This window comes from Amyelois transitella, chromosome 17, assembly GCF_032362555.1.
Source record: "Amyelois transitella isolate CPQ chromosome 17, ilAmyTran1.1, whole genome shotgun sequence".
NCBI classification, from domain to species: Eukaryota; Metazoa; Arthropoda; class Insecta; order Lepidoptera; family Pyralidae; genus Amyelois; species Amyelois transitella.
The window spans coordinates 10,832,501-10,846,807 of NC_083520.1; the positions used below are offsets into that span (position 1 = coordinate 10,832,501).

The 14,307-nt window shown below is 45.0% G+C and overlaps 1 protein-coding gene across 1 annotated transcript; it reads right to left on the bottom strand.

Moving 5' to 3' along the window:
• Positions 1–3,573: 3,573 nt before the first annotated feature.
• Positions 3,574–8,758, bottom strand: LOC132902758 (uncharacterized). Its single transcript, XM_060949005.1, has 2 exons — positions 7,237–8,758; positions 3,574–7,043 (listed from the first exon to the last, which is right to left on the bottom strand). The coding sequence occupies exons 1-2, from the start codon at positions 8,756–8,758 to the stop codon at positions 3,574–3,576; spliced, it is 4,992 nt and encodes a 1,663-aa protein (XP_060804988.1).
• Between the last annotated feature and the right edge of the window lie 5,549 nt (positions 8,759–14,307).

A 14,307-nucleotide genomic window follows, 5' to 3' on the forward strand; every position in this document is an offset into this window, starting at 1 on the left:
ATTATATTAAATTGAATTGAATTTTGAGTCACATCTTTATTTAAATAATTGAGGTAGCCTTCTGGTTTGATTGCCATTTGATGCATTTCAACCCAGTTGGCTAATGCTTTGCTTATTTTAAATGGTTCACAAATGGTTTATGATTTGTATATATATTATAATGTATTACTTAATTAAATTGAATTTTATGAGACGTCTATATTAAGTGATTGATGTAGCCTTCTGGTTTGATTGCCATTTGATACAATTCAAACCAGTTGGCCAATGGCTTCCTTATATTGTTCTGAAGTCACACAACAGTCACAGATGGTTCATTATATATAATTATATATACTATTTATTTATTACACATATTTATATTTTATTACACATATTTTTATAATATTTTACCCAAATTGGAATCCGCTTTACCCGTAGTCAACACGGTCCAGGATTCTGTCCCTCATGGCTCTCAGTCTCGGGCATTCAGCCGAGATCGCTTGGTGTGTTACCGATCCTTTGGTTTTAAATTTATTATTGTGTGAGACACAGTTGGCGCACATGGGTTCTCCTTTTTTAGCAGCCGTGGGGCAGTCCTTGGCCGTGTGACCGTTTAAGGCGCAATAGGCGCATGAGGCTGGTTCAGTTGCGGTGCATTTCGCCTGGGTATGTCCAAACTGCAGGCACTTGAAGCACTGCAGGAACGGGGAGAAGTCACTTATATGTACCCTGAGGTAATCAATGCAGACTCTTTCGGTTGCGGTGGCCGCTCGCCACACCCTGGGGCTTGCCATGAACACCGCGTTGTACAATTTAGGATTGCGATTGTTCCTCAGGAAGCGGAGGCGCAAATCCTGGGGGCTCTCAATGAGGGGAGTGAGGTCGCTATTTTGTTCGGCGATTATGTCCCTCAGTTGCTCGGAAGGAATTTCCTTCGGGACACCTTTCAAGATCAGCATCGGTGACAGTTTCCGCGCCGGCTCCGCTGCGATTTTTTCCGAGGTCGACAGGCGCTGGATGGCGTCGTCCCTATCGCGATCACAGTCGAATTCGACGCGGAATTTGTTGTTAGAGACGGCCTTTATAGTGGTTGGGGCGTATTTAGCCTTTCTGAAATTTATCCCCTCTCTGAGAGCCTCTATCGTTTGCTGCCTGGATGAGGACTCCTGCATCGGAGAGATTATCATAGCCGGTTTGGTGATGGGAGGGCGACTCCTGCCAGCCGCGGCGCTAGTGGTAGCGGTAGCCGTAGCAGCAGAGCTAGCGGGGGCGGCGCCTCGGGATCCACCCATTGACGCAACGCCGGCATAGCTCATCGGAGTTGATGATTGGGCCTCCCTGAGCTTTCCCATTTCCTCTTGAATGGTTTCTCTGATGAGGTTGACAGTTGCCTCGGAGAGGGATTGGTCGGTGGGTGTGTTGGACGGCTCAGCTGGGAGAGAGCGAACTCGGTCGGTTTGAGTCTCTTTTGTGACATTCAGGTTGGGGATACATGTGCAACACCTGTTAATGGTTCCCACGAAGGCGCTGGTTTGCACGCCAATGTCCGTCAGTAATTGGGTGACCTCCTGACGTTGTTTTTTAGTGACGCTTTTGGATGCACACAGTAAGCCGATTGCCTCCTGAACGCGAGCCAGAATGCTCGCTTTGTGTCCCTCAACTGGATCTAGAGTGCGAGACTCAGTGGGATCAGCTGGTTTCGTGATGGAGGTGGTGGTGGTGGTGGTTGAGGCTGCGGTGGTGGGCACCGGACGGGGAAGTCCCTTATCGGACTGACTGTGCACATCAGCCACTGTCACAACGGCGGTGTTGTCAGGTTGCCTTAAGGGGCTGCTTGGAGTGTCGTTGGTTATTTCGGAGTCGGACATGTATCGGAGAAGTGGCATGTCCGATTCGGAAGCCACCTGAGAGTCGTCGTCGTGAAAAAGGCGAAGAAGATCGTCAACGTCACTGGCCGATGGCTCGCTGTATGGGAAGTCAAAGTTTGGGCGATGGCTAGGTATCGGTGGAGAAGAAGGTGGAGGTGGTATGGGGGGTGGAGGAGGGGGGCGATTAGTCGCCTCCTTCCGGGTGGGAGACCGGGTGAGCACCATGATCTCGTATGTAAGTGATTAAGAATTTACCGAAATATATGAAACTGAAACAAGCTGTGAAATTAAAACTATGGCTTCTGGAAGGATGAAAGCAATTCAGAAACTAATTTTAGGACCAGAAAAACAAAATACAATAGCCGGAAGAAAGAAAAATATCAGAAGAAAAAAGTCGATTTACGGTTTGAAATTACGTCGGCGAGCGGAGTTTACCTAGCTGAGAAAACAAGGGTGGGCGGGGGGGCGAATTTTTCGCGGATTTTAACGGGGAATGGCGCAAAATGAAGGGATAGGCAGCAGGAATGATATTCGGAAGTAAAAAGAGGGAGTTCGGAGGGAAAAATGAAGTTTTGGGAGGGAAGTAGGTATAGAAATAGCGAAAAAACCGTTAGAAAAGAAAAACGCCGAAAAAGTACCAAAAACAAACGGGAATGGAGACAACGAATGTGCAGGATAGATGGCCGCGTCGAGACGAAGAGATTGGTGTATCACAATTGGGTATGGACACGCAAGAGATGGGTGACCGTTCTATGGGTCCGAGGTATAAGGTAAACTCGGTTTGTATGAAAAATATCGAAAATAATTAATAACTGAAAAACTACTGAACAGATTTTAAAGATTGATATGTCAAAATACGGGGAATAACGACCGGGATGATAGGCAGAAACTACTTAGACACGGTTTGATAGAAAAAAATTAAATTAGACGGAAAAAAGTGTGAATTTCGAAGGCTGAAACGACTAAAAACAGAATAACTAAGCGAAATTGGGACGGATTTTAACGGGGAATGGCGCAAAATGAAGGGATAGGCAGCAGGAATGATATTCGGAAGTAAAAAGAGGGAGTTCGGAGGGAAAAATGAAGTTTTGGGAGGGAAGTAGGTATAGAAATAGCGAAAAAACCGTTAGAAAAGAAAAACGCCGAAAAAGTACCAAAAACAAACGGGAATGGAGACAACGAATGTGCAGGATAGATGGCCGCGTCGAGACGAAGAGATTGGTGTATCACAATTGGGTATGGACACGCAAGAGATGGGTGGTTAGGTTAGGTTAGGTTAGGTTAGGTTAGGTTAGGTTAGGTTAGGTTAGGTTAGGTTAGGTTAGGTTAGGTTAGGTTAGGTTAGGTTAGGTTAGGTTAGGTTAGGTTAGGTTAGGTTAGGTTAGGTTAGGTTAGGTTAGGTTAGGTTAGGTTAGGTTAGGTTAGGTTAGGTTAGGTTAGGTTAGGTTAGGTTAGGTTAGGTTAGGTTAGGTTAGGTTAGGTTAGGTTAGGTTAGGTTAGGTTAGGTTAGGTTAGGTTAGGTTAGGTTAGGTTAGGTTAGGTTAGGTTAGGTTAGGTTAGGTTAGGTTTTTTTTTTTTTTTTTTTTTTAAGCTAATGTGTTTTGTGGGCATGAATGTGCATGACTAGTTTCTCAATTTAAGTGTAGGAAGATCAGCGGTGATGGGTACCTGCTATTTGATACAGGTACCACATCTTCGCTACATCACTTGAGCAGATTTAGTAGCTTTAAGTGCCATTTATTTGTTTTAGGTGTGTGACTATGTAATTTACGTGCTCTATGAAGTATTTAGTGACCTGTTCGGATTTAGTAAGCGCGACGATGTTAAAAGGTTCGATTTTCATTTTAAGGCACATCATTGTGTATTTTTCGCGGCTACTGTAGAATATTGGACAGTGTTCTAAAAGGTGGTGCACGTCCTGAGGAGTCTCGTCGTCGCAAGGACAACGATCATCCTCTGTTATTTTGTATTTGTGGAGATATGATTTGTGGTATCCGTGTCCAGTTAGGATTTGTGTGATGGTGAAGGAGATTTTTACAAATTTTCTGAATTCCGCTATTGCATGTATGGATGAGAAGAATGATTTTGTGATGGCCCCTTGTGGGGCCGCCTCGTATTCACTCTGCCAAGCGTCTAAAGTGCGCTGACGCAGAAGTCGCTTGGCGTGTGAGAGTGGGAAGTGGTTTAGCAGTGTTGCGGTTTTCTTCTCGGCGGCCTCCTTCGCCGCAACATCTGCTATCTCATTTCCCACTATGCCAGCATGAGCCTTGGACCATATGAATTTCACTGTTATGTGGATGGAAGAAAGGAAGGAGATGAGATGGTGAATTTGGTTAACTAAAGGGTCGGTGTTGCTGCGGTCTTGAATGGCCTTAAGGGAGGATTGGGAGTCGGAGAAGATGAGGGCTTCGGCGAAGTTTCGGTTTGAATTTTTGAGCCACTTTAGGGCTTCTGCAATGGCAAATAGCTCACACATAAAGACTGAAGCTGTGCGGCACAACTTAAATTTCTTTATTACCGGTTGTTGATCTTCCTTCATCACCACAAAGGATGCCCCCGCTTGCCCGTCCTCTTTCTTACTGCCATCAGTAAAGATGTTGGGAGCATCGGGGTTAATGAGATCGTTTGTGTCTATTTGTGTTGTAGTTTCGGCGAACGAGATGGAGATCCGTTTAGCGGGGTGTAAGAGGTCTTTTATTGGGACACGTCTGTGAAGTTTGATATCCTGAGGTAGGTCCTCAAAGGTTCCCGTCGTTTTGATGTTGTGGACTTCATAGGCCTCCTTTATCACCAGATGCAGGGGTGGAAATTGCGCGAGGGCCTCCGCGGCTACCGCGGATATGGTGTGGAACCCTCTTATGGCTCTGATTGCGAATGCTCTCTGAAACGCTCGTAGTGCCTGCCGTACTGAGTAAAACTTGATGGCCGTTCCCCAGATTCCGGCAGCATAGGTGATGATGGGCGTGATCACTTGTCTGTATATGCATTCTACATTTTCAGAGTGGACGCCCCAAGTCGGCCTGACGAATTTGCACAGATTTTTAAATATCTTGGTGGCTTTTCCTATAATGTATTTCGAGTGCTGTATGAAGTTTAATTTATCGTCTATTATAATCCCTAGGAGTTTGATCTGTTTCAATATTGGAATGACGGTGTTGCTAATAGTTATTCGGGCTTGTTTGGTTTGTGCAGTGAACGAGATGGCTTGGGTTTTTTCAGGACCGAATTGGAGCTTGACTCTTTTCCCCCATGAGTGTATGATATCAAGACACTTTCCAGTGGCAGTCTCGACTTCTTCCCGTGTTTTTCCCTCAACGATTAGAAGAACGTCATCTGCAAACGCTTGAATGTGCGCGGCTTCAGGGAGTTGGATGTTCAAGAGCTCGTCCAGTATTAAGTTCCAAAATACTGGTCCGCACGCGGAGCCCTGGACACAACCCTTGGACATACTCTTGGAGGCCTCGCCGTCCGCATAATTTAAAGTGACGATCCTGTCAGTAACGTAGTTCCTGATAAGGTGGTAGATATTTTTGGGGCATTTTATGTGTTGGAGTCGCTTGAAAAGTGCTGGCCACCAGGCATTGTCAAATGCCGCCTTGATGTCCAGCGACACTGCCACTACTTGGCGACCGTTGGATTTTGCTGTCCTGATGACTTCTAAGGCTTTTCCAAGGGCGTCTGTTGTTGAGGTTTGCTCCCTGAAGCCAAACTGGTTGGTATTCAGGGAATTTTCGCATTCGGCTTTGTACATGATCCTTTTAACGATGAGCTTTTCGAGGATTTTCCCGAAAACGCAGATTAAACCAATGGGTCTGTACGAGCTCAACGAGTCCATGTCAGTTTTGCCCGGTTTGGGCAAAATCTTGACTACCGCTCGTTTCCAGGGTTTAGGAAAGTGACCTATTTGTAGGCATCTATTGTGCAGAGCCGTGAGGAAGTCCGGTTGGGCCTCAAAGACCGCGCTGCAAATGTCTGAAGTGAGGTGGTCGGCTCCTGGAGCTTTTTTAGGGCTGATGTGAGAGAGACATTCTCGGATCTCTGCCTCTGAAAACAGTAGATCGTCTTCTGTGTTGGGTGATTCAGACATTGCAGCCCGCGTCTCTTGATGTTCGCTGTAATTGTCAGGGGTATCATCGGGATAAAAGTGTTTGAGGAGCGCGGAAGCTGTATTTTCGCCGCTGTCAGTAAATGCTCCACCGCAATTGAGTGTTTGTGGAGGTCTCCTCAGTGGTGAGTCCTTGATGATACGGTTTGTGACCGCCCAAACGTCTTCCTTGCCTTGCGCCTCGCAGAACTGTCGGAAATGATCAGTCGATGTTTTCGAGAGGGTCCGGGCATACTCTTGTTTTGCTTTTGTATACAATTTTATTACCTCGTCGAGGGGTTTCTTTGACTTCTTTAAGTCGTGGAGGCGATGGTGTAGACGGATGCACTCCTTCTTCTGTAGTTCTAAGTCATCGGACCACCACGGGTTATAGAACTTCGCTCCTAGTTTGCGAGGGAGCGTGCTGTAGCAGGTGTCCTGTACAATCGCGGTTAAGCGTTCTACTACCCGGTCCAGCCCGATGCCAGTGAGGGAGTCTAATTGGGTTTGAGCGATCAGTGGTTCCATTCTTTCGTTGAGCTTTTCACGAAACCTATCCCAATCGGCGCGGTATGTCGAAAACCTAAATGTAGTTGTGCTCTTGGGTTTTTCTGGTCTGCGTGCAGTATGAAGCTCGTATTCGACAGCATTGTGGTCGGAGGATGGGCAAGCGTCGCTATTGACTCTCCATTTGTGAACGGCGTCCGCAAGACTCTGGGACGAGTAGGTGATATCGACTACCGATGAACAATGGGCACCATGTCGGATCGCTTCGAAAGTAGGAACATGACCAACGTTGCAGACGACCATGTTGTGCGAGGCCATGACCGCGACAACGTCCTCCCCTCGGGAGTTCGCCGACGCTTCGCCCCACTCCTGGTGGCTGCCATTGGCATCGCCGCCAACCAGCCGCAAGGATGAACCTGCTGACCGGAGGAAACGATCCAATTTTTCGATGGTGTTGTCGTTGTCCGTGTTTGGTTCAATATAAAAGGATGCTACTTCCAATTTGTTAAGACCCAGACTGACTCTAGCTATGACCAGATTTGCGGTGGAAAGCTGCGTAATTCCCAGAGCAGCCACCTTAGATGTTGTTACGATGCAAGCCTTGACTCGTGAGCCATTTGGGAATTGGTAGATGTTTATACCGGGAGGGGGTTTTACCTCGAGGGAGGCACCCACATATGGTTCGGAAATTAAAGCGATGTCATAGGAATTTAGGTGAAAATACCTAAAGAATTCCTGCTGTGAAATATAAGAGCGCTGGAGGTTGCACTGTATAATCTTTAGTTTGTTGTTAATAACCATAGTCGGTGCTCTCCTGTAGGGATTTGACTGCGTTGACTATTCTAGGGCATAACTTATTGTCGGTGGCTGCATGGTTTGTGTTCGCGCTACGCACAGATTTGCAGTTATAACAGCACTTTTTGTCAGGGTTGGCACGGTCGGGGCACGAGGTAACGTGGTGAGCAGTGGAGCCGCAGTGGGCGCACGGGTAGAACTCTGCGGTGCATTTGCCGTTAGTGTGCCCGAACTGCAGGCACTTGTAACATTGCACGAAGCGGCTGAAGTCCGCCACGTGCACCCGCTGATGCTCCACGTTCACGCGCTCACCCTCGACCAGCCTACGTCGGATTGCCGGGGCCACTTCTAGCACTGCATTGTAAAAACGATCGTTGCGGTTTTTGAGGAGAAAGCAAAGGCGGACGTCCTCGGGTGGGATTTGGTTTTGGTGGCTTACCACTTCCACCAATTCCTCCCTCTGTACCTCCTTGCTGACTCCCTTCAGGATGATGAGAGGGCGCCGCAGTTTGGACTCTTCCGCTACAATTCCGGGTATACTATTAACTTTATGTAGGACTTCATCGCGCTGTTCGTTTGTGTCGAATTCGACCTTTATCATGTTCTGGCGCAGAGATTTAACCTTGTTGGGGGCAAAAGTTGAGTGGCGAAACGAGATGTGTTTCCTCCACTCGTCGTATACTACTGTCTGTTTGTCGTTGGCTTCTTTAGCTTTGACTATTATTGATGGTAGGGTGCGCGAAGGAGGAGGGATGCGTTTTGGGGAAGGCGCCGCCACGGCCGCGGCAAAAGATTTAGTGAGCGCCGGTGGAGAGGGCGCTGGAGCCGGCAACATGGCCTTCAGCTCCTCGCGGATGCTCTCCCGAATAACCGAGACAATAGAGCTCTGATCCGGGAGGATCTCTGAAGCTGGAGGAGGAGGCGCAGTCTTCGGCTCGGCCTCATTGACCCTTGCCAGCGCCTGCGCAGCTCTTTGGATCTCTTGCGCTGCCGTGGAGATGAGCCGTTTATTGGATGCAGTTACGCTCTTTCCCTCGTTTACGGCTTTATTGATCGTGTAAGTCAGTTTCGTTATCACGGTCATGAACGAGTCTATGCCTTTCACCTCCTCAGAGTGAGCCGGCAACTCTATGACCATGTTACTATTGGCGGACTTACTCGATTTGCCAGTAGTCGGTTTAGAGGTTGGTGCAGTTTTGGTGGATATTTGAGGGGTAGATAGTTGAGGGGTGTCGCTCATGCTTATGGCGCTGATTTGTGAGCCGCTAACTGACTCGCTGTCCGACGCGTACTGCAGCCGAGGCATTTCGGAATCGGAAGACACATGAAGGTCCACATTAGGGGTGAGCAGAGCACCGATTCCGCTGGTAGGCGACACGTTCGCTTGGTCGGAGGGGCCAGCCGATGTTAAAAAGGCCCTAGAATGGCTCGGTAAAGGTGGAGAAGAAGGTGGAGGGGGCGTGGGGGGTGCAGGGGGAGGCCGGGTGGTCGCCTCTTTCCGGGTAGGAGACCGGGTGAGCACCATGGTGTCGTCAATAGGCGAGTAAACTATGACAAAGAACGAAAAAAGAACGAAAAACAAGAACAAGCTACTTAATAAAAAAGTATGACTTTTAGGAGTGTGAAAACAATTCGGAGACTATTTTTGGGATCGGTAAAACACTATTCAATAACCAAAAGAAAGAAAAAAAGCAAGGGAAAAAAGTCGATTTCCGCTTTCGACTTACGTCGGCGAGCGGTGTTTACCTAGCTGAGAAAACCAGGGTGGGCGGGGGGGCGATTTTTTCGCGGATTTTTACCGGGAATGGCGCAAAATGAGGGGATAGGCAGCAGGAACGATATTCAGAAGTAAAAAGAGGGAGTTCGGAGGGAAAAAATTAGTTTAGGGATGAAAAAAGGTATTTAAATAGCAAAAAAACCGTTAGAAGAGAAAAACGCCGAAAAAGTATGAAAAACCACAAGGATCGGGAACAAAGGGGGTGCAGGATGGATGGCCGCGTCGAGACGAAGAGATTGAGGTATCACAAGTTGGTGTAAGTACTCAAGAGATGGGTGGTTAGGTTAGGTTAGGTTAGGTTAGGTTAGGTTAGGTTAGGTTAGGTTAGGTTAGGTTAGGTTAGGTTAGGTTAGGTTAGGTTAGGTTAGGTTAGGTTAGGTTAGGTTAGGTTAGGTTAGGTTAGGTTAGGTTAGGTTAGGTTAGGTTAGGTTAGGTTAGGTTAGGTTAGGTTAGGTTAGGTTAGGTTAGGTTAGGTTAGGTTAGGTTAGGTTAGGTTAGGTTAGGTTAGGTTAGGTTAGGTTAGGTTAGGTTAGGTTAGGTTAGGTTAGGTTAGGTTAGGTTAGGTTAGGTTAGGTTAGGTTAGGTTAGGTTAGGTTAGGTTAGGTTAGGTTAGGTTAGGTTAGGTTAGGTTAGGTTAGGTTAGGTTAGGTTAGGTTAGGTTAGGTTAGGTTAGGTTAGGTTAGGTTAGGTTAGGTTAGGTTAGGTTAGGTTAGGTTAGGTTAGGTTAGGTTAGGTTAGGTTAGGTTAGGTTAGGTTAGGTTAGGTTAGGTTAGGTTAGGTTAGGTTAGGTTAGGTTAGGTTAGGTTAGGTTAGGTTAGGTTAGGTTAGGTTAGGTTAGGTTAGGTTAGGTTAGGTTAGGTTAGGTTAGGTTAGGTTAGGTTAGGTTAGGTTAGGTTAGGTTAGGTTAGGTTAGGTTAGGTTAGGTTAGGTTAGGTTAGGTTAGGTTAGGTTAGGTTAGGTTAGGTTAGGTTAGGTTAGGTTAGGTTAGGTTAGGTTAGGTTAGGTTAGGTTAGGTTAGGTTAGGTTAGGTTAGGTTAGGTTAGGTTAGGTTAGGTTAGGTTAGGTTAGGTTAGGTTAGGTTAGGTTAGGTTAGGTTAGGTTAGGTTAGGTTAGGTTAGGTTAGGTTAGGTTAGGTTAGGTTAGGTTAGGTTAGGTTAGGTTAGGTTAGGTTAGGTTAGGTTAGGTTAGGTTAGGTTAGGTTAGGTTAGGTTAGGTTAGGTTAGGTTAGGTTAGGTTAGGTTAGGTTAGGTTAGGTTAGGTTAGGTTAGGTTAGGTTAGGTTAGGTTAGGTTAGGTTAGGTTAGGTTAGGTTAGGTTAGGTTAGGTTAGGTTAGGTTAGGTTAGGTTAGGTTAGGTTAGGTTAGGTTAGGTTAGGTTAGGTTAGGTTAGGTTAGGTTAGGTTAGGTTAGGTTAGGTTAGGTTAGGTTAGGTTAGGTTAGGTTAGGTTAGGTTAGGTTAGGTTAGGTTAGGTTAGGTTAGGTTAGGTTAGGTTAGGTTAGGTTAGGTTAGGTTAGGTTAGGTTAGGTTAGGTTAGGTTAGGTTAGGTTAGGTTAGGTTAGGTTAGGTTAGGTTAGGTTAGGTTAGGTTAGGTTAGGTTAGGTTAGGTTAGGTTAGGTTAGGTTAGGTTAGGTTAGGTTAGGTTAGGTTAGGTTAGGTTAGGTTAGGTTAGGTTAGGTTAGGTTAGGTTAGGTTAGGTTAGGTTAGGTTAGGTTAGGTTAGGTTAGGTTAGGTTAGGTTAGGTTAGGTTAGGTTAGGTTAGGTTAGGTTAGGTTAGGTTAGGTTAGGTTAGGTTAGGTTAGGTTAGGTTAGGTTAGGTTAGGTTAGGTTAGGTTAGGTTAGGTTAGGTTAGGTTAGGTTAGGTTAGGTTAGGTTAGGTTAGGTTAGGTTAGGTTAGGTTAGGTTAGGTTAGGTTAGGTTAGGTTAGGTTAGGTTAGGTTAGGTTAGGTTAGGTTAGGTTAGGTTAGGTTAGGTTAGGTTAGGTTAGGTTAGGTTAGGTTAGGTTAGGTTAGGTTAGGTTAGGTTAGGTTAGGTTAGGTTAGGTTAGGTTAGGTTAGGTTAGGTTAGGTTAGGTTAGGTTAGGTTAGGTTAGGTTAGGTTAGGTTAGGTTAGGTTAGGTTAGGTTAGGTTAGGTTAGGTTAGGTTAGGTTAGGTTAGGTTAGGTTAGGTTAGGTTAGGTTAGGTTAGGTTAGGTTAGGTTAGGTTAGGTTAGGTTAGGTTAGGTTAGGTTAGGTTAGGTTAGGTTAGGTTAGGTTAGGTTAGGTTAGGTTAGGTTAGGTTAGGTTAGGTTAGGTTAGGTTAGGTTAGGTTAGGTTAGGTTAGGTTAGGTTAGGTTAGGTTAGGTTAGGTTAGGTTAGGTTAGGTTAGGTTAGGTTAGGTTAGGTTAGGTTAGGTTAGGTTAGGTTAGGTTAGGTTAGGTTAGGTTAGGTTAGGTTAGGTTAGGTTAGGTTAGGTTAGGTTAGGTTAGGTTAGGTTAGGTTAGGTTAGGTTAGGTTAGGTTAGGTTAGGTTAGGTTAGGTTAGGTTAGGTTAGGTTAGGTTAGGTTAGGTTAGGTTAGGTTAGGTTAGGTTAGGTTAGGTTAGGTTAGGTTAGGTTAGGTTAGGTTAGGTTAGGTTAGGTTAGGTTAGGTTAGGTTAGGTTAGGTTAGGTTAGGTTAGGTTAGGTTAGGTTAGGTTAGGTTAGGTTAGGTTAGGTTAGGTTAGGTTAGGTTAGGTTAGGTTAGGTTAGGTTAGGTTAGGTTAGGTTAGGTTAGGTTAGGTTAGGTTAGGTTAGGTTAGGTTAGGTTAGGTTAGGTTAGGTTAGGTTAGGTTAGGTTAGGTTAGGTTAGGTTAGGTTAGGTTAGGTTAGGTTAGGTTAGGTTAGGTTAGGTTAGGTTAGGTTAGGTTAGGTTAGGTTAGGTTAGGTTAGGTTAGGTTAGGTTAGGTTAGGTTAGGTTAGGTTAGGTTAGGTTAGGTTAGGTTAGGTTAGGTTAGGTTAGGTTAGGTTAGGTTAGGTTAGGTTAGGTTAGGTTAGGTTAGGTTAGGTTAGGTTAGGTTAGGTTAGGTTAGGTTAGGTTAGGTTAGGTTAGGTTAGGTTAGGTTAGGTTAGGTTAGGTTAGGTTAGGTTAGGTTAGGTTAGGTTAGGTTAGGTTAGGTTAGGTTAGGTTAGGTTAGGTTAGGTTAGGTTAGGTTAGGTTAGGTTAGGTTAGGTTAGGTTAGGTTAGGTTAGGTTAGGTTAGGTTAGGTTAGGTTAGGTTAGGTTAGGTTAGGTTAGGTTAGGTTAGGTTAGGTTAGGTTAGGTTAGGTTAGGTTAGGTTAGGTTAGGTTAGGTTAGGTTAGGTTAGGTTAGGTTAGGTTAGGTTAGGTTAGGTTAGGTTAGGTTAGGTTAGGTTAGGTTAGGTTAGGTTAGGTTAGGTTAGGTTAGGTTAGGTTAGGTTAGGTTAGGTTAGGTTAGGTTAGGTTAGGTTAGGTTAGGTTAGGTTAGGTTAGGTTAGGTTAGGTTAGGTTAGGTTAGGTTAGGTTAGGTTAGGTTAGGTTAGGTTAGGTTAGGTTAGGTTAGGTTAGGTTAGGTTAGGTTAGGTTAGGTTAGGTTAGGTTAGGTTAGGTTAGGTTAGGTTAGGTTAGGTTAGGTTAGGTTAGGTTAGGTTAGGTTAGGTTAGGTTAGGTTAGGTTAGGTTAGGTTAGGTTAGGTTAGGTTAGGTTAGGTTAGGTTAGGTTAGGTTAGGTTAGGTTAGGTTAGGTTAGGTTAGGTTAGGTTAGGTTAGGTTAGGTTAGGTTAGGTTAGGTTAGGTTAGGTTAGGTTAGGTTAGGTTAGGTTAGGTTAGGTTAGGTTAGGTTAGGTTAGGTTAGGTTAGGTTAGGTTAGGTTAGGTTAGGTTAGGTTAGGTTAGGTTAGGTTAGGTTAGGTTAGGTTAGGTTAGGTTAGGTTAGGTTAGGTTAGGTTAGGTTAGGTTAGGTTAGGTTAGGTTAGGTTAGGTTAGGTTAGGTTAGGTTAGGTTAGGTTAGGTTAGGTTAGGTTAGGTTAGGTTAGGTTAGGTTAGGTTAGGTTAGGTTAGGTTAGGTTAGGTTAGGTTAGGTTAGGTTAGGTTAGGTTAGGTTAGGTTAGGTTAGGTTAGGTTAGGTTAGGTTAGGTTAGGTTAGGTTAGGTTAGGTTAGGTTAGGTTAGGTTAGGTTAGGTTAGGTTAGGTTAGGTTAGGTTAGGTTAGGTTAGGTTAGGTTAGGTTAGGTTAGGTTAGGTTAGGTTAGGTTAGGTTAGGTTAGGTTAGGTTAGGTTAGGTTAGGTTAGGTTAGGTTAGGTTAGGTTAGGTTAGGTTAGGTTAGGTTAGGTTAGGTTAGGTTAGGTTAGGTTAGGTTAGGTTAGGTTAGGTTAGGTTAGGTTAGGTTAGGTTAGGTTAGGTTAGGTTAGGTTAGGTTAGGTTAGGTTAGGTTAGGTTAGGTTAGGTTAGGTTAGGTTAGGTTAGGTTAGGTTAGGTTAGGTTAGGTTAGGTTAGGTTAGGTTAGGTTAGGTTAGGTTAGGTTAGGTTAGGTTAGGTTAGGTTAGGTTAGGTTAGGTTAGGTTAGGTTAGGTTAGGTTAGGTTAGGTTAGGTTAGGTTAGGTTAGGTTAGGTTAGGTTAGGTTAGGTTAGGTTAGGTTAGGTTAGGTTAGGTTAGGTTAGGTTAGGTTAGGTTAGGTTAGGTTAGGTTAGGTTAGGTTAGGTTAGGTTAGGTTAGGTTAGGTTAGGTTAGGTTAGGTTAGGTTAGGTTAGGTTAGGTTAGGTTAGGTTAGGTTAGGTTAGGTTAGGTTAGGTTAGGTTAGGTTAGGTTAGGTTAGGTTAGGTTAGGTTAGGTTAGGTTAGGTTAGGTTAGGTTAGGTTAGGTTAGGTTAGGTTAGGTTAGGTTAGGTTAGGTTAGGTTAGGTTAGGTTAGGTTAGGTTAGGTTAGGTTAGGTTAGGTTAGGTTAGGTTAGGTTAGGTTAGGTTAGGTTAGGTTAGGTTAGGTTAGGTTAGGTTAGGTTAGGTTAGGTTAGGTTAGGTTAGGTTAGGTTAGGTTAGGTTAGGTTAGGTTAGGTTAGGTTAGGTTAGGTTAGGTTAGGTTAGGTTAGGTTAGGTTAGGTTAGGTTAGGTTAGGTTAGGTTAGGTTAGGTTAGGTTAGGTTAGGTTAGGTTAGGTTAGGTTAGGTTAGGTTAGGTTAGGTTAGGTTAGGTTAGGTTAGGTTAGGTTAGGTTAGGTTAGGTTAGGTTAGGTTAGGTTAGGTTAGGTTAGGTTAGGTTAGGTTAGGTTAGGTTAGGTTAGGTTAGGTTAGGTTAGGTTAGGTTAGGTTAGGTTAGGTTAGGTTAGGTTAGGTTA